This window comes from Heterodontus francisci, chromosome 10 (genome assembly GCF_036365525.1).
Source record: "Heterodontus francisci isolate sHetFra1 chromosome 10, sHetFra1.hap1, whole genome shotgun sequence".
Lineage (NCBI taxonomy): Eukaryota > Metazoa > Chordata > Chondrichthyes > Heterodontiformes > Heterodontidae > Heterodontus > Heterodontus francisci.
Window position 1 is genome coordinate 94,274,612 of NC_090380.1, and position 20,195 is coordinate 94,294,806.

The 20,195-nt window shown below is 43.1% G+C and overlaps 1 protein-coding gene across 5 annotated transcripts in view; it reads right to left on the reverse strand.

Moving 5' to 3' along the window:
* Positions 1 to 20,195, reverse strand: part of synj1 (synaptojanin 1) — a 124,146-nt gene that overhangs the window by 48,472 nt on the left and 55,479 nt on the right. For 3 of the 5 annotated variants that reach the window (XM_068041070.1, XM_068041073.1, XM_068041072.1), the window contains exons 13-16: positions 14,708 to 14,731; positions 11,534 to 11,725; positions 8,336 to 8,420; positions 2,424 to 2,564 (exon numbers count right to left, since the gene is read on the reverse strand). In XM_068041070.1, coding sequence (XP_067897171.1) covers positions 2,424 to 2,564; positions 8,336 to 8,420; positions 11,534 to 11,725; positions 14,708 to 14,731 — 442 coding nt within the window. The remainder of the gene's footprint in view (positions 1 to 2,423; positions 2,565 to 8,335; positions 8,421 to 11,533; positions 11,726 to 14,707; positions 14,732 to 20,195) is intronic. The other 2 variants (XM_068041074.1, XM_068041071.1) reach the window with 1 other exon arrangement.

The following is a 20,195-nucleotide window of genomic DNA, read 5'->3' on the forward strand; positions in this document are numbered from 1 at the left end:
CAGCTACCACCTTTGGCCGACTCGCAAAACGCGCATGGGATAACACCAAGCTGACCTTTAGGACCAAGCCGATAGTTTATAAGGCCTGTGTTCTCAGCACCTTGCTGTACGGCTGTGAAACATGGGCGACTTACATCTACCAGGAAAAGCAGCTCAATAATTTCTATCTTCGCTGTCTGTGCTGCATTATGGGTACATCCTAGCGAGACAAAATCACAAGTGTAGAAGTCCTCTCAAAGGCAGAGCTCCCAAGTGCACTGCCACTAATAAAACAGAGGCGGCTTCGGTGGATCGGACACATACACAGTTTGGAAGACGGTTGCATACCCAAGGACCTTCTGTATGGTGAGGTAGTCGGGGCCGGACGACCAGTGGAGCACCCAAAGCTCTGCTTCAAGGTTGCTTGCAAACGTGACATGAGGCCCTAAATGTCGACTATCGCACCTGGGAGTCACTAGCTGGCGAAAGAGGGAAATGGTGAGACATCCTGTAGACTGGCTTACCCTACCACTATGACCAGCGGCTACAGCAGTTTGGCAACAGGCATCAAAGCCGAAAACAACTCACAGCATCACTTGGCAGCTTCACATGCAGCACTTGTGGCAGAACCTGCCTCTGAATGATTGGCCTTCACAACCATCAGAAAAAGTTGCACCAAGAGAAGACAACACCCTGCAATGCCAGCAAAGGCTGCTTTCAATGTTAGCCAAAATTGAAAAATCCTACAGTCCTATAATGACACTGCAAACAGAAACAACAGAAATTGATTCCATTGGTGTTAGAAGTCTGAGCAATGAGAGAAAGACCGTTCACAGCTTTGAAAGGTGGCATTCTGAGGGATGATCTTAAAGAGGCATACAAGATAAAAACAGAATGGCAAGGGTAAAACTGAAAAACTAAATTAAACTGCAAGAGCTGGACGAAGAATCACAAGTTTAAACTGGCAAAAAGCAGATTTAGGGTTGATATTGGGAAGTTCTTCTCCACACAAAGAATGTCCAAAGACAGGCAGGCAGAATAATAAGGTGAAGCTTTCAACATCCTGGGGGATATCACTGACCAGAAACTGAACTGACTGGCCACATAAATGCTATGGCTACAACAGCAGGTTACAGGCTAGGAATTCTGTGGCGAGTAACTCATCTCCTGACTCCCCAAAGCCTTGTCCACCATCTACAAGGCACAAGTCTGGAGTGTGATTGAATACTCTCCACTTGCCTGGATGGGTGCAGCTCCAACAACACTCAAGAAGCTCGACACCATTCGGGACAAAGCAGCCCGCTAGATTGGCACCCCATCCACAACCTTTAACATTCACTACCTTCACCACTGACGCACAGTGACAGACAGCAGTGTGTACAAGATGCACTGCAGCAACTCACCAAGGCTCCTTCGACAGCGCTTTCCAAACCCGCAACCTCTACCACCTACAAGGACAAGGGCAGCAGATGCATGGGAACACCACCAACTGCAAGTCCCCCTCCAAGCCACACACCATCCTGTTTTGGAACTATATCGCCATTATTTCACTGTTGCTGGGTCAAAATCCTGGGATTCCGTTCCTAACAGCACTGTTTGTGTACCTACACCCCAAGGACTGCAGTGATTTAAGAATGCAGCTCATCGCCACCTCCTCAAGGGTAATTAGGGATGGACAATAAATACTGACCTAGCCATTGATACCCACATCCCAATAACGAATAAAAAAAACTTTAGAATCATTTAAGAATCAAATGGGCATTGCAATGTTGGGGGTTGTGCGGGGGGATCGGGGGGGGGGGGGGGGGGGGGAGGGGTAAGACCATTGGGGCATTTGGGATGGGTGAATTAAGAGAGACAAATGGCCTTTCTTAGCCAAGATTACCTTGTATGACGATACGATTACTGCTCCACACACCTCACAATACTTTTTCTATCAATTACAGATCACTCAGAACACTATACCTCAAATTCTAAGCATTATTTTTAGAGTTTGGAAGTGCACCATAATATAGGTTTGGAGAATGTGGTGAGGTTTTTCTAGTTAATTTCAAAAGTACTGGAGAAAATGGAGCGTTCATGGTCAAAAACCACAATGACCAATGGAAGTCATCTCATGGCCCTCCTGATGGGCCTGTCAAGGTGTCAGACAGATTAAATATTTATTAAAAATATACCAGTGTCAAATATATCCCATCTTCAAATGATTAGCATTAGAACTACATACAATATGTCAGATAACTTGGTTTTCTTCACCAGCCTTCAGTCAAATTTGGGTTAAGACGAGATGCCTCAGTAAAATGTTTGGAATTTTTAGATTTAAAAAAATCCACTTGCACAGGTTACTGAATTACTCAAATAATATTGCAATGTTGCACTTAGTAGAAAATGCAACTAAAATCAAATATTTACCATAGTTGAATGATGCTGCAAAACAGACTAACCTGATGTATGGTGCATGCTGTGGTCGGATAAAGACGAACAGGCAGACACCCACAAGCTGCTCAGAAGCTAAAAGAACGTACTTGCAATCCCTGGAGATACTCTTCTGAATCTCAGCTGCCCACAGTTTCTGATTAGTGGTGCTGTCAAACAAACAGTTATAAATAATAAGTACTAAAATATACAAATGCACTTACAGGGCTGGATTTTGTTGAGGTCCCAACGGCAAGGCCCTGCGGCAGCCCCCCCCGCCACTGGGTGACGGGATCTGGCTTTACGTATGTAAATGAAGTACCTGAATAAATTTAAATAAAATTCGCAATGACCTTACCTGTGCCTGGGATCTTCTGAGCAGCGGACAACACTCATGCCTTCATTTTTCTGTCCAGTGAAAGCTGGCACCATCGAGTTGGGGAAGACGGGTACTTATGATTTTCAGTGTAGTTGGTGGGAGGGACAAGGTACTGGGTCAAATGTGGATTGTCAGTGTAGGGGAGGGGAGTAGGGGTCACCTCTGCACTTTGAACACTTCGGGGTGGGGTGGGGGCAAGGTCATCTTCCAGGTAAGTGTTATTTGGGGGGGGGGGGGCGATAGTGTCTTTGTCTTTTGTGGTGTGGTGCACCGGGGGGAGGGGGTCTCTAAATAGTGCCAGCGCTTTTGCCACCGCATGATTGTAAGAGGGGGGTGCCGCCCGATCAGCGTATTATGTTGGGCCGTCGTGCAGTAGATCACAGCACATGCCAACTGCCATTTTTTCTGCCCACCACCGCTCCTGGCGGCAGAAGAAAGTTCAGCCTATAATGCTGTCTGTTCAAAACAAATCCATTACATAGAAAGTTGTAGACTAGTTACAGCTGCTGCAACTTGATCTCATTTTTCACTAGTCTACAAAGAACTTAGAAATGTTTCACATTACCAGATAATATCTGATCTGATGGATAGTGAAAGTGATAGGAGATTCAATGGTTAGAGGAACAGACAGGAGATTCTGTGGTCGCGAACGAGACTCCCAGATGGTATGTTGCCTCCCGGGTGCCAGGGTCAGGGATGTCTCGGATCGAGTCCACAGGATACTTAAGGGGGAGGGGGAGCAGCCAGAGGTCGTGGTACATATCGGTACCAATGACATAGCTAGGAAAAGGGATGAGGACCTGAAAAGCGAATATGGGGAGTTAGGTTGGAAGCTGAAAGGCAGGACGAGCAGAGTAGTAATCTCAGGATTGTTACCGGTGCCACGTGCTAGTGAGGCTAGAAACAGGGAGCGAGTGCAGCTGAACACGTGGTGACAGAACTGGTGTAGGAGGGAGGGATTCAGATATGTGGATCATTGGGATACCTTCTGGGGAAGGTGGGACCTGTACAAGAAGGACGGGTTGCACCTGAACTGGAGGGGCACCAATATCCTGGGCGGGAGGTTTGCTAGAGCTCTTCGGGAGGGTTTAAACTAGTTTGGCAGGGGGATGGGAACCGGAGCCACGGATCAGTGGATGGGGTAGCTGTTGAACAGGCAGATACAGAGTGCAGAGAGTCTGTGAGGAAGGTTAGACAGTTGACAGGGCAAAGTTGCAGCCAGTATGATGGGTTGAAGTGTGTCTATTTTAACGCAAGAAGTGTCAGGAATAAGGGTGATGAACTTAGAGCATGGATCAGTACTTGGAGCTACGATATTGTGGCCATTATGGAGACGTGGATATCACAGGGGCAGGAATGGATGTTGGATGTTCCGGGGTTTAGATGTTTCAAAAGGAATAGGGAGGGAGGTAAAAGAGGTGGGGGAGTGGCATTGTTAATCAGGGATAGTATCACAGCTGCAGAAAGGGAGGTCGTCGAGGTGGGTTTGTCTACTGAGTCAGTATGGGTGGAAGTCAGAAACAGGAAACGAGCAGTCACTTTGTTGGGAGTTTTCTATAGACTCCCCAATAGCAACAGAGACATGGGGAACAGATTGGGAGGCAGATTTTGGAAAGGTGCAGAAGTAACAGGGTTGTTGTCATGGGTGACTTCAACTTCCCTAATATTGATTGGAACCTCCTTAGTGCAAATAGTTTGGATGGAGCAGTTTTTGTCAGGTGTGTCCAGGAAGGTTTCCTGACTCAATATGTAGATAGGCCGACTAGAGGGGAGGCTATGTTGGACTTGATGCTTGGCAACGAACCAGGCCAGGTGGCAGATCTCTCGGTGGGAGAGCATTTCGGTGATAGTGATCACAACTCCCTGACCTTTACTATATCATGGAGGGACAGGAGCAGACGGGATGGGAAAATATTTAATTGGGGGAGGGGGAATTACAATGCTGTTAGGCAGGAACTGGGGAGCATAAATTGGGAACAGATGTTCTCAGGGAAATGCACGACAGAAATGTGGAGGTTGTTTAGGGAGCACTGGATAGGTTTGTCCCGATGAGGCAGGGAAGGGATGGTAGGGTGAAGGAACCTTGGATGACAAGAGATGTGGAACAGCTAGTCAAGAGGAAGAAGGAAGCTTATTTAAGGTTGAGGAAGCAAGGATCAGACAGGGCTCTAGAGGGTTACAAGGTAGCCAGGAAGGAACTGAAGAATGGACTTAGGAGAGCTAGAAGGGGACATGAAAAAGTCTTGGCGGGTAGGATTAAGGAAAATCCCAAGGCGTTCTACACTTATGTGAGGAACAAGAGGATGGCCAGAGTGAGGGTAGGGCCGATCAGGGATAGTGGAGGGAACTTGTGCCTGGAGTCGGAGGAGGTAGGGGAGGTCCTAAATGAATACTTTGCTTCAGTATTCACTAGTGAGAGGGACCTGGTCGTTTGTGAGGACAGAGTGGAACAGGCTGATATGCTCGAACAGGTTAAGGTTAAGAGGGAGGATGTGCTGGAAATTTTGAATGATATGAGGACAGATAAGTCCCGGGGCCAGACGGGATATACCCAAGGATAGTACGGGAAGCGAGGGAAGAGATTGCTGCGCCTTTGATTAGATTAGAGATACAGCACTGAAACAGGCCCTGCGGCCCACCGAGTCTGTGCCGAACATCAACCACCCATTTATACTAATCCTACACTAATCCCATATTCCTACCAAACATCCCCACCTGTCCCTATATTTCCCTACCACCTACCTATACTAGTGACAATTTATAATGGCCAATTTACCTATCAACCTGCAAGTCTTTTGGCTTGTGGGAGGAAACCGGAGTACCCGGAGAAAACCCACGCAGACACAGGGAGAACTTGCAAACTCCACACAGGCAGTACCCGGAATCGAACCCGGGTCCCTGGAGCTGTGAGGCTGCGGTGCTAACCACTGCGCAACTGTGCCGCCCCTTTGGCGATGATCTTTGCGTCTTCACTGTCCACTGTAGTAGTACCGGATGATTGGAGGGTGGCAAATGTTGTTCCCTTGTTCAAGAAAGGGAATAGGGATAACCCTGGGAATTATAGACCAGTCAGTCTTATGTCGGTAGTGGGCAAATTATTGGAGAGGATTCTGAGAGACAGGATTTATAATTATTTGGAAAAGCATGGTTTGATTAGAGACAGTCAGCATGGCTTTGTGAGGGGCAGGTCATGCCTCACAAGCCTTATTGAATCCTTTGAAGATGTGACAAAACACATTGATGAAGGAAGATGTGGTGTATATGGATTTTAGCAAGGCGTTTGATAAGGTTCCCCATGGTAGGCTCATTCAGAAAGTAAGGAGGCATGGGATTCAGGGAAGGTTGGCTGTCTGGATACAAAATTGGCTGGCCCACAGAAGTCAGAGGGTGGTAGTAGATGGAAAGTATTCAGCATGGAGCTCGGTGACCAGTGGTGTTCCACAAGGATCTGTTCTGGGACCTCTGCTGTTTGTGATTTTTATAAATGACTTGGATGAGGAAGTGGAAGGCTGGGTTAGCAAGTTTGCCGATGACACGAAGGTTGCTGGAGTTGTGGATAGTGTGGAAGGCTGTTGTAGGTTGCAACGGGACATTGACAGGATGCAGAGCTGGGCTGAGAAGTGGCAGATGGAGTTCAACCTGGAAAAGTGTGAAGTGATTCATTTTGGAAGGTCGAATTTGAATGCGGAATACAGGCTTAAAGACAGGATTCTTGGTAGTGTGGAGGAACAGAGGGGTCTTGGGGTCCATGTCCATAGATCGCTCAAAGTTTCCACCCAAGTTGATAGGGTTGTTAAGAAGGCGTATGGTGTGTTGGCTTTCATTAACAGGGGGATTGAGTTTAAGAGCCGCGAGGTTATGCTGCAGCTCTATAAGGCCCTGGTACGATCACACTTGGAATATTGTGTTCAGTTGTGGTCGCCTCATTATAGGAAGGATGTGGAAGCTTTAGAGAGGGTGCAGAGGAGGTTTACCAGGATGCTGCCTGGACTGGAGGGCATGTCCTACGAAGAAAGGTTGAGGGAGCGAGGGCTTTTCTCATTGGAGCGAAGAAGGATGAGAGGTGACTTGATAGAGGGGTACAAGATGATGAGAGGCATAGATAGAGTGGATAGTCAGAGACTTTTTCCCAGGGTGGAAAGGGCTATCACCAGGGGGCATAATTTTAAGGTGATTGGAGGAAGGTTTCGGGGAGATGTCAGAGGTAGGTTCTTTACACAGAGAGTGATGGGTGCGTAGAATGCGCTGCCAGCGGTGGTAGTAGAAGCAGATACATTAGGGGCATTTAAGCGACTCTTGGATAGGTACATGGATGATAGTAGAATGAAGGGTAGGTAGTTAGTGGGCCGAAGGGCCTGTACTGTGCTGTACTGTTCTATGTTCTATGTTCTATATTCAAGTACAACAAAAGTGCTGATAGTTTCAAGCACTTTTCTAAACAGTAAAAACCCATGATATTCATGGTTCCAGGTTCAACTGCATGCAGATCATCACCAGATTGGTAACTGTGGACTGTCCTCTAAGCACTGCACTCACAAAAGTCAGTGCATTTGAGGTTGGGGCAGCAATGCTACATTTCACTTTTGTGCCAAATAGGAAGTTGAAAAATAAAATCCTGAATTAGTACTGAACCTAAAACTCCAGTGTAAGCAGGGATGCGAGTAATTGGTACTTTACATTGTGCAGTGGTTAGCACCGCAGCTTCACAGCTCCAGCGACCCGGGTTCAGTTCTGGGTACTACCTGTGTGGAGTTTGCAAGTTCTCTCTGTGACCGCGTGGGTTTCCGCCGGGTGCTCCAGTTTCCTTCCACAGCCAAAGACTTGCAGGTTAGTAGGTAAATTGGCCATTGTAAATTGCCCCTAGTGTTGGTCGGTGGTAGGAGAATTGAGGGAAGGTGGGGATGTGGTAGGGAATATGGGATTAATGTAGGATTAGTAAAAATGGGTGGTTGTTCGTCGGCACAGACTTGGTGGGCCGAAGGGCCTATTTCAGTGCTGTATCTCTCTATGACTCCATGAAACACAGTTGACACTAGCAAAGCAAACTCACTGTGGAACTTCCAACATAAAATGAAAATGAACTCGGCAATCGACAAAGAAATTATTGCATGGATCATTAAGATACAGCATGTTATGGTGGGATTTAAATAGCCTCCTTAGGGTTCAATTAAAAATGTTAGAAATTTAACAGTCTCCAAAAATGTTGTCTCTATAATTTTTTAAGGACCTAGATTAAAAGTACTAAAATATGATAAATAAATGCAACTGAATACAATGTTTATTAAAATCAAATAATTTTGGGTTGTTTCATTTAGAGACAAAAAAAGCCCAATTGTTAATCCCATTTAATATAATTCAACACAAAAATTCATTCTACAGTTATGAAGCAGTAAGTTTTCTGCTTAAAGAAACCCCACCCAAAAAGTAAAATCACTTGGTTTATCTCCATGTGTAACCACATCACATAAAAAAGGGGCACTAATATGTAAAGTGCAGTTTGCCTTTCACTTCATTTTATCATTAGAATGACTAAAACCAAAACAAACATGTATTCCCACTTACCTTGCACTTACAATATTTCCTGCATTCAGCTCAACCATTTCCTCAAATCCAATAGCAAAAATGTCTACAGGTCTACTCCCCTTGTCTAGAATAAAAAATAAAAGTGAAAGAAAGCTTATTTGTAGTCAATAAATTTGACAGAGTCAAGAAGGAGAGAAGTGATAAATGCAAGTGGCCCAGGTAGTGTGAATCTCCATATACTTGATAACTGCGACAATACATGCTATAAATTGCACATGCAGCAAACGCAAACTATCACATAAGCTTAGGCAAACTATTATATTGTTTAGTTGGGACATAGTATGAGGAAGGCAGGCTATTAAGTAATTGAGGGGTTCAAGAAATGAATATTTGGAAAGATTGAAGTCGTGAGGGTTAAGCTATGCAGAGCGGAATAGTTAGTTTGGGTTGTTGGTGTAAAGTGACATTGAAAAACAAACAAAAAATTGTAATCCAAGAAAGAGAGACACATGGAGAACAGGAATTCAAAAATCAAGGCTAAAGAGACATCCGGGAGTGGGGGGGAGAGAAACTGCCAAATAAGACAAAAATAGGCCTTCAAAAAAGAGAGAGGAACAGGTCTTTTGGGGGGAAAAAAATGTGTAGGCAATGGGAGATCAATAAACACACTGCACAATGGAGATACTGAACAAAACTGAGGGAAAGAGGATACAAACCTCGCAAATTGGCCCCTGAAAGAAAGCAGTGCAACACAAGGGAATACTACAACAACTTGCATTTAAATCGAGCTTTTAACATATAAAAATGTCCCAAATTGCTTCACATAGGTACAAGGGAAAAAATGCTGAGCCAAGGAGGACAAATTAGATGAGCAATGGCTTGGTGAAAAGAGGTGGGTTTTAATGAGTGTCAGAAAAAGGAGAGAGGTGGAGAAATGTCGATGTGGAATTTCAGAGTGGGGAACTTAGGCAGCTGATAGCACAGCCACCAATGCTGTGACAAATGTAAAAGAGGCAGAGTCAACAGAACAGAGAGTTTGGGGTTGGTGACGTAGTCCTGGAGAAGACTAAAGAGGTAAGAAGTGGCAAGGCCAAGAAGGGATTCAAAAAAGAATTGTTCTTGGGGTGTGGGCGACACTGAAAGCAATATTCATTGCTCATCCCTAGCTGCCCTAAAAGGGTGGTGATGGCCTTGCTCATTGAAAAAAATCAAGGTACTATGACAAGTAAAAGGAATAAAAATAACTATACTAATTGGCTTCTTCCCACACTTCTGCTATAATGTGCTTTTAACTCGACAGCACACTACAAACACTATACAAAAAACTGTACACAGTTGAAGCTACCAAAAATCACACTGGCCCAAATTTTGCAGTCAGCGGCAAAGGAACAGCAATTGCCGCTGACCTTGAAAAAAAGAGGTCACAGCTTTAAGGTAATTGGCAAAAGAATCAAAAAGTGACACGAGGGAAAGCTTTTTTAATGTAGCAAGTGGTGAGGATCTGGGATCCACAGCCTAAGAGGATGACGGAGGCAGATTTTAATGTGGCTTTCAAAAGGGAATTGGATAAGAAAGTGAAGAGAAAAACTCTTCAGGGCTATGGGGTGGAGGAGTGGACTAGATAAACAGCTCTTGCACAGAGCCGGCATGGACTTGATGAGCCAAATGGCTTCCTTCTGTGCTGGAACCATTCGATGAAAAGCCACATAAGGGGATATTAAGCTAGGTGACCGAAAACTTGTTTTAAGAGGTAGTTTTTAATGAGTGGTTTAAGGAGGAAAGCGAGGTAGAGAGGCAGAGAGGTTTAGGAAGAGAATTCCAGAGCTTAGGGCCCAGACAGCTGAAGATAGGCCACCAGTGGTGGAGAAATTAAAATCAGGATTGCTCAAGAGGTCAGAATTAAAGGAGTGCAGATAACTCAGCAGGTTGTGGGGCTGGAGGAGATTACACAGAGATAGAGAGGGGTGAGGCCAAGGAGGGATTTGAAAGCAAGCACGAGAATTTTAAAATTTTAAAAAGCAGTAATTATGACTTAGCATGCCTTTGAAAACTCAAGTTATCCCTGATTGAACAAGGCTTGCTTTTATCATTGCTCCTTGCAGCGAGAATAGTTGAAGTTCACAATAAGTCAGTGATTTCTAAATTCTTTCATCGGCAAAGACTGCAAGAGCACACCCTGTGGAGGAGCAGGACCTCACTGGAAGCAACTTACAGATTTCCACGATTAACTGCACGAAGAACACTAGAAGGTGCTGTCAGTTTTACACAGTAATACTAGCGAGCACTGACAGCTTCATCATAAGGTCAGAAGTGGGGATGTTGACTGATGATTGCACAATGTTCAGCACCATTCGCAATTCATCAGACACTTAAGCAGCCCGTGTCCATATGCAGCAAGACCTGGACAACATCTAGGCTTGGACTGATAAGTGGCAAGTAACATTCGTGTCACAGAAGTGCCAGGCAATGACCATCTCAAACAGGAGAGAATCTAGCCATCTCCCTTGATGATCAATGGCATTACCATCGCTGAATCCCCCACTAACATCCTGGGGGTCACCACTGGCAGAAACTGAACTGGAGGAGCCATATAAATACCATGGCTACAAGAGCAGGTCAGAGGCTAGGAATTCTGTAGCGAGTAACTCACCTCCTGACTCCCCAATGCCTGTCCACCATCTACAAGGCACAAGTCAGGAGTGTGATGGAATACTCTCCACTTGCCTGGATGGGTGCAGCTCCAACAACACTCAAGAAGCTAGACACCATCCAGGTCAAAGCAGCCTGCCTGATTGGCACGGCACCCACCTCTTTCAACACTCACTCCCTCCATCGACAGTGGCAGCAGTGTGCACCATCTATAAGGTTCACTGCAGCAACTCACTAAGGCTTCTTCGACACACCTTCCAAACCCGCGACCTCTACCACCTAGAAGGACAAGGGCAGCAGATGCATGAGAACACCACCACCTGCAACTTCCCCTCCAAGCCACACACCATCCTGACTTGGAACTATATCACCGTTCCTTCACTGTCGCTGGGTCAAACTCCTGGTACTCTCTTCCGAACAGCACTGTTGGTGTACCTACACCCCAAGGACTAAGGCAGTTCAAGAAGGCAGCTCACTGCCAACTTCTCAAGGGCAATTAGGGATGGGCAATAAAAGCAGGCATAACCAGCGACACCCACATCCCCGAACGAATAAAAAAAATTCAGGTCATTAAGTCCAAGATCTTACCTTGAAACTCCTGAACATTAGCTTTTTTTGGTGCATCTAACAGCCAGTCATTAAGAGTTTGATTCTTGAAAGCTATGCTGCGAAACTGCTTTCCACCATTCACATTCCAGGTTCCAACACAGACTCTGATACGTTTTGGTTTAGTATACTTATGATAGTTTTCACACATCCCATGCAAGACTCGAGGGGAAGCTGTAAAGTAATAACACACAGTTTTCTTTCAAATGTAACAAGTTACTATACATATCTAATTCCTGGCAACCTAACTCAGAATATATCTAATCTTTCTTTTCAAGAAATAAAAAAAGGAATGGGGAAGATGGATGAGAAAATGGTGCAGATTTTTGCCATCTGGGGTGATGCTCACCACCAACTTCAAATAAAGCTGACCACTAAGAGCTAGTGGGCTCTACAGTGTCAATGTCCCCTATTATGTCAATTTCAATTTAGCGTCAACTATAGGGATCTCTGGCATACAGGAATAGTCATCGAGGAGGCTATGCAGCCAATCAGAATGAAGAACTTTTACAAAGTAAAGATCAGATTATTGCTCACTTTTTAATCATTTTATATAGACAGTGAAAAAAATTAGGGTACACACATGGGATTAAGGTAAAAGTTGCAATAGCTAATAAAAATTAATTTTTAGTTTTTAAAATTTAAAATGCAAGGAATTATTAAACATGGAATGGAAGGAATGATGCTCCAGACAGCAAAATCATTGATTTCAACTGTGGAGGAACACCGTATCGCTGACAGCAACATCCAAATTTCTGCATTGACTGCATGTGTGTAGACATAAGACATTGCTATCAGTTTCAAAGGAGTAACGACGGTGAACGCTGACAACTTCGCTATCATGACAACTGCAAAACCTGGGACAAAACTAAAATGGCCACTGAGACTTAACCGTCAATCTTACTGCCTTTACATTGGTGGAATTTTAACCAGCTCTTTTCAGATGAGACAGATGCTGGCTGGAAGGTAGCAGGGCCCTCCTTTGGACATGAAGATCTGGCTTCAATGACATCAATGGGACCCAAATGCAATTTTAACTCAAGGCCTGCAAGAGGAAGTCAACCTTCATAGTCTACATGGAAGCCTTGGGTCTCTGGGCTTCCCTTCCATTCCCCTAACCACAACGCTCTCCTGATCTTTCCACCCAGCACGCATCGCCACCTGAAATCGGATGGAAATCTGACTAGGCCTATGCAGATGAGGTCCAGGAGTTAAATTCTCCTAGACTTCATGCTGCTGAAGGCTGGCTGATTTGGCACCTGCCTGGGCCCCCACCATCTTGACTCCCATCAGCTGTTAAAATCAGCCCCTAGGTCTTTAGATGCACACGGCTTGCTAAACTCTATCTGTACATGACAAGAATATTTAATTCTAAATACAACCTTATAGTATAACTCCTACACACAAGAATCTACAATTATGATGCATTCTCCACAGGATCAGCCCATGAAGCCAGCCTAAAATTCTTGTAAGATGACTTCCACCCTATTGAAGTTTTTGAAAATTCGCATCTCTATAAACAGCCAATTAGATAGTTCAAACCATCTGATTCTCTAAGATCAGCAGCAAATTTAATGAATTATATAATTTACAAAGCCTGTTAACAAATCCAGTGCGCTCCTACTGAACTTAATATCAGAATTCTAGATGCAACATTGTATGAACTATTAAATCTATACAGTTTGACTCAGGTTGATTTTATGGAAAAATATAACCTATTGAATTGTCCATAATCCTAAATGTTATAAAGGGAGATGCTGTCACACTTATTATTGCTCTCAGTTACGCTGCTGTAGACATCACAATAGCAGGTCAGAAGTAGCCTAGAGTCAGACATTTTGCATAGAACGCCCGCTTCATTTCCCATAATGAAGTTCTTTTCCAGTGACATTATAAATTAGAATGGTCTCAATTCACTGCTTATATTCAGGGCACATTTGTGCCACTTGAAGAAATGTTTGGCAAAAATTGCAGTGACTTCCATATTTTTTCACAATAACTTGCAAGCTTTTTTGAATAGTACTGGTGATTTCAATTATTAAATCTGATCATTAGTTCAGATATTATCCCTGCACCCATCCAAGTTCACAAGACCACTTTTTGCTCTTTTCCTCAGTTCATGCACGTACTCTTCTTCACATGCTTTCCCTAGTTCATACAGTCTATTTTCTCCATCTCCTCCAACCAATTCATACTGGCAAATCTTTGCTGCTACTTCTTCCAGTTCTCACTGGTATTGTTCTTCTGCTCCTTGCTCAGTTCACACTGTCATTCTTCTTTTCTCTCTTTTCACGTCACTCTTCGCTTCCTCACACCCCATATATACCCGTGAATTGCAAGAACAAGAATTCCTGCAGTTTGATCACCCAACAGCAACAGGTAGGGCCCATCATTCAGAGTGAGGGGTGGGCTGAGTGAGGTAATTTTTACTGATAGGAACAACTTTTGCAGATTCACTGCACAAGATTTTGATATTACACATTGGGATGGGAAGACAGGAAAGTTCTGCACAAAATGTATGCTTTCAGGATACCTATACATGATAGATTCACCATGAATTTAGCTCCTTTTACTGTAGCAGACTGTCAAATCAGCAGAATTAGATGTCTTTAAATTACTGCAGTCTTGGCCTGAAAGCAAACTAAGTGGAAACTAGCTTTGAAGGCAAAGTGTATAAAATCTCTCTCTGGTGACATTTTACAAGTCCAACAAGCTATCATAAGTATTAGTTGCCAATAAATATCAAATTAGCATCTTCATTACAATATTGTAAGATACAGTTTTTAAGTTTGTATATGCAGTTGCTTAAAGTTTACAGAACAGCATAAATTTTTGGCAGTATTTGAGTAAGGCCAGTACTGAAATTTAAATTTAATGCTTTTAAATGTGAATGGATGAAGTTTAGCCCCTTACAGCAAGAACATTTATGGTAATAAATCAGATATACCAACTGCTATGCTGTTTATATTTTTATCATCCATCTTGAAAAACACAAACGGGGTCAACTTAAAATTAATGAGTCATATATACAGAATGATAAATTCTTAAATAAAGATTTGATACCCTTTGAAGAAGGTAAGCAATTAATAAATATTACTTCACAAAGGAGTGGTAGATTTGTTGTTATTTCAGAAGGTTTTAGGCAAAGCACTGTACCTGATTGAAGTGTCAGTTCTGGAACTGCAACCACAGCAAGAGAAGAAGAAAAAGCATTAACACATTTAAGCACAGAAAGCTCTTTCATAAGTAAAAGGCAATCTTATCATGCAGCACAAAAAAGGTTATGCTAGAAAAATACAATTGGAAAACATAGTGCAACTTATTTCCACCTCACATGAATTTGTATATATTTATTATGCAACATTATTGTAAAATTACATTAAAATTTTGTCCCATTTTAACAGCATGCAGTGCAAAGATTTCAGGGAATCTTTGGTCATATTACAATGGTCTTATTTTACTAAACTTCTGCAGAGTATTAAAATTAGGAAACAGGTTTCAGCGTAGGCTTTGAATGCCAATTGTAGTCCTTTGGTAAACTGTGTTGCCAGTGAAAGTAGGAATCAGGGTGACATTGAGTATCTACTTATGAAATGATGATCTTGCAAGATTTTCACACATAAGTTGCACCAAGATATATTCTGATTCCAATTTAATGACAGAACAAGACCAAAATGACAGAACAAGACCAAGATAACAGGAACAGAACACAAAAGTATTTAAGGAATAGTTCAGGCTGACTTAAAGATTTAAGACAAAGTTATAAACAAACATTTAAAAAATAATGGACTGAACTTTACTGGCCCCTTGATGCTGCGTGTCACTGCATGGCGGCCTGTAAAATGTTGCAAGGAGAGGCCTGCCTCGACCCCGCGCGAGAAGGGCCCGCCACATATTACCGGCGGCGGGGAGACCTCTGTGCGGCCCCCCGCCACCTGGCCCTTCATCTGCATATTCAAATGAACATAAATGAGATGCTAATAAACTTACCTGCAGGCGGCAGATGTCCCACATCGATTTTATGGCCTCCATTTGGCCTTGGCGCGCCTTCAGAGCTCTGCAAAGAGTTCCGAGGCAAGAACCTGGTTGGGGGGTGGCAGGGGAGGAATAAAGTTTTCAGTGGGAGGGGTGGCGGAGCAGGGGAAACATTTATTATTGGCTGTAGGGATGGTGGGAAGGGGTTGAGGGTCAAAAGGATCAAATGTCGGTGGGGGGGGGTAGAGGGTAATTAATGTATGATTTACCCGGATTGGGATAAGTGATTGACACCTGACATAACATTTTATTTTTAATTCCCGGAGATCGGGACAATTAAATTTTACCATGTAACTGAAGGGTTTGAAGCCCTTTAAGAATAGCGCCGGACACATTGCCGGGGATGTGGCCGCCGCCCCTACATGTCACCGGGGCGACCACTCCGCCCCCACTACTTAAATGAGCCCCCGTGCAAACGCGGCGTGCGATTAAAATTCAGCCCAATATGCCCAATTTACAAAAAACTGTGCATTGAAAAATGAGTGCAATTTCTTTGCTAAATCCTCAAAAAGCAGACCACACAGTACCCATATAACATGAACCCGAATTTCCACCAGACATAAACTGTAGTGACGAAATTGTCTAATCAGAAGCTGAAAAGTCAACTTTTAATCTCTATTAGGACTTTATCCTTAAAAATCAGTAAAAAAAAATCCAAAAAGATCAGAGTACATTTTTTCTTCTAATTTTCCTCACCCACATTCTCTGCTTCCTCCTTTCTCGAAGACATTGACTTTATGCTAAGATATCTGCAGATTCTGAGCAACCTCCATTAACTCACTCAATTGGCCCTTACTCATCATAATTCAACAGTGAAAGACTTTGAAGGGAAAATCACAACTAGTACAATACTTTCACACCTGATTATCACACAACCAGCAGGAATTTCTCCATAGCAATAGGGAATGGGAGTCCTGGCTGACTTCTACTGAACTGTGATGAATACACAGTAGGATTTCCTTCTTGTAATTTGAGATCAGGAATTCTCACAAAACATTTTCAGCACTGAACAGGATGATTCAACAGTTGCATCGTTATTGCTGTTTCATAACCATGTCAACAAAACTTTTTCTTAAATAACACAAATTGAGGTTTTCTGTTGTAATTGTTTTGTTGCAGTCTGAACTTTAACATATATGGTAGACAACCATGAATTATCAAAAAGTAAAAATAAAATCCACACATAGGAATCTGTTAACCATAAAGGTGAACTAATATGCAAGTTCCACTGCTAGTAATTCCATTTGTATGGAAAAGAGATTTTGAGCAACTATAATTCTGTCCCACCTGCTGCGCATACTGAGATTGCAAGACAGAAGAACCTACATTTATATAATGCCTGGTCATGTCTTTAGGCCACCCCAATGTGCTTTACAGGAAAGGATTACTTTTTTGAAATGTGGTTGCAGTTGCTATGCAGGCAAACACTGACTCACTTGCACGCAACAAGTCCCCACAAACAGAAAATTAATGAATAGTGTCTTGGTGCCTTTCAAATCCACTTGAGCAGGCAGACGGTGCCTCGGATTAACAGCTCATTCCAAAGACAGCACTTCCAACAACGCAGCTTCCCTCAGCACTGCATAAAGCATCAGCCTAGACGGTGTGTTTAAATCCAGAGTGGGGCTTGATCCTAGAAACTTGTGACTCAGAGATGAGACTGCTATTACGTGAGCCAAGCTGACACCAAATTACAAAAACTGAAAGTTAAAAAATGTTAAAACATTAGCCAGTAAATAGCAACTCCTGGTAACCCTTCCTCCCTTTTGAAAAAGGGAAATAATGTAACTAGTTTCCACAATCCAGATCTTTAGTGCAGAAAACTTTAAAGATTTAGCAACAATTTTCCAAATCAAAAATGGGGAAGACTAATCTGAGTTCTTGGAAATGTAGTTCTATAATTGTATTTTGAAATTCTGCATTACAAATCTCTGGAAATCGTTTGTGGGCATTAGACAAAGTTCAAATCCACATTCAATACTTAGAAGACACATTTGGATTTTGTTTCCTCCAGGAAATAGTACCGTTATGGGAATGGAAAAATATGGAAAAAATATACTAATGCTCAGTTGCCTACTGCAAGTCTTTTTTGTAATTTACTTTAAGGGATTACCCCCTACATCAACTGTGGCTCAGTTGGCAGCATTCTCACATCTAAGTCAAAAGGTTGTGGGTTCAAGTCCTACTCCAGAGACTAGAGCAAAAGAACAAAAATCTAGGCTGACACTCAAGTACAGTACTGAGGACTGCACCGTCAGAGGTGCTGTTTCTCGTGCAAGACTTTAAACTGAGGCTGCGTCTGCCCTCTCAGGTGGACATAAAAAATCCCATGACACTATTCAAAGAGGAGTAGGGGAGTTATCTCTAGTGTCGTGGCCAATGTTTGTTCTTTAATCAACATCACTAGACAGACAGATTATCTGGTCATTATCCCACTGCTGTGTGCAAATTGGCTGCTGTTTCCCCTACATTATGTCAGTGACTAGACAGCCAATGAAGTACTTTTGAAGTGAAGTGCGTTGGGACGTCCTAAGGTCATGAAAGGTGTCATGTAAACCCAAGTTCCCCCACCTGCAAGCGCACACTGAATTTTACAGCAAACAAGGAAACCAATTGGCTCATCACACTTTCAAAGAGACAGCAATTTAGTCTGTGTTTTTCACATCCCTTTTAAATTCTTTTTTAAAACAGTTAACTACTTACGCATTAAAAGCTATAATAGATTCTGCTCCTAGCACTATTCCTGATAGGTCATTTCACCCACAGCTTTAAAAAAAAAACTTCTAATTTATGCCTTGACTAGCAAAAATATATTTCTGTTCACCTCAACAACTTCCCATAATTTTGAACACATATCAGATCTCAACCTTTTCTGCTCCAATGGAGAGATCCAGGCTCTCAAAAAATTCAATCACTTCACAAGGGCCTCTAAGAAAAAATGGGTGGGAGGTTAGTATATGGTTAAACTCCATTCCAAGAAAGAGGGGACTGTATCTATGGTAGAAATTGTACAATGTTTACTTATTCTTTCAGCTTCCACATCCAAATATGAGCATACTAAAATAGTGTCAAAATTGGCAGTGGGACTCCAAGGTTCTGTCTGGCTTGGAGCATGACTGTGCCAAAATAGTTGTCTTTATCTCACAGCTCAAGGTGACAGATCTTGTGGAAGAGTGCCACCTTCTCCAGCAGCTTGGCTCAAAGAAAGCCTCAAGAGGAACTTTTAACAACAGACTTTGTGCAGCAAGTAAAGAGGCTCCTGATTTTGCCTGGTGGCCCTCCACTACCAGAAAGCAGTACAAGAACCAAACTACTCAACTTACTAATCTGTTTGGTCTTTCATAGTTTTTGAAAAGAGCAGCCAAACAACTGGCCAAAGGAGTAAAACTCTTGGTTAATTGCATAAATATCTAAAGTTCTGTGCAAATCAACTTAGTGATGCTGCTTTTCAATGACAAATAAGGAAATGTGAAGTACACCTTTCCTGATGGTTTGGTTGGTAAAGATAGTGTTAAACTGAGACATACAGACCAAAGATTGCCGCTATGATTAAATAAACTGTGAATATGCACAAGACAACTGGCTACAGTACCAGATGGCAATCAGTACCGATGAAACCATTTTCCAGCACAAGGTAGCACTTTTCTATAGCTCCAGCGTGCAGGATCTTTTGCACCTTGCAGACCAATTTACTCAAATTTCTCCCAAAACACATTTCTGTTTGCTAAGTATATTCTCTGTGAAGGACACAGAGGATATGCATTTTGATTTAGATTGTAATACCTATTTATATACTGTAATAGGAATTAGTAGCTACAGTCTGCAGTCCTGCCACATCCACTCATGTGTGGGCAATTAAGAAACTAACAGGAGGACGAGGCTCCACAAATATCCTCATCCTCAATGATGGTGGAACCCGGTACATCAGTGCAAAAGACAAGGTTGAAGATTTGCAACCATCTTCAGCCAGAAATACCAAGTGGATGCTCCATCTTGGCCTCCTCCAGAGGTCCCCAGCATCATAAATGCGAGTCTGAGTCAATTTGATCTCAATAAATGGTTGAAGGCACCAGATGCAGCAAAGGCTATGGGCCCCGACGACATGTGCATTTTCACAGGTTATTTAACATTCAGGCTTGGGATAAGTGATAAGTGACAAGTAACATCTGTACCACACAAATGCCAGGCAAATGACCATCTCCAACAAAAGAGAATCTAACCATCTCTCATGACATTCAACGGCATTATCCTTGTTGAATCCCCATCAACGTCTTAGGGGTTACCATTGACCAGAAACCGAACTGGAGTAGCCATATACATATTCTGGCTACAAGAGCAGGTCAGAGGTAGGGAATCCTGCAGCAAGTCACCTCCTGACTCCCTAAAGCCTGTCCACCATCTACAAGTCAGGAGTGTGATGGAATACTCTCTACTTGTTTGAATGAGTGCAACTCTCACAACACTCCAGAAGCTCGACACCATCCAGGATGAAGCAGCTCATCCATCATCAATGCAGAGAGGCAGCAGTGTGTACCTTTTACAAGATGCACTGCAGCAACTCACCAAGCCTCCTACCAAACCTGCAACCTCTACCATGTAGAAGGACAAG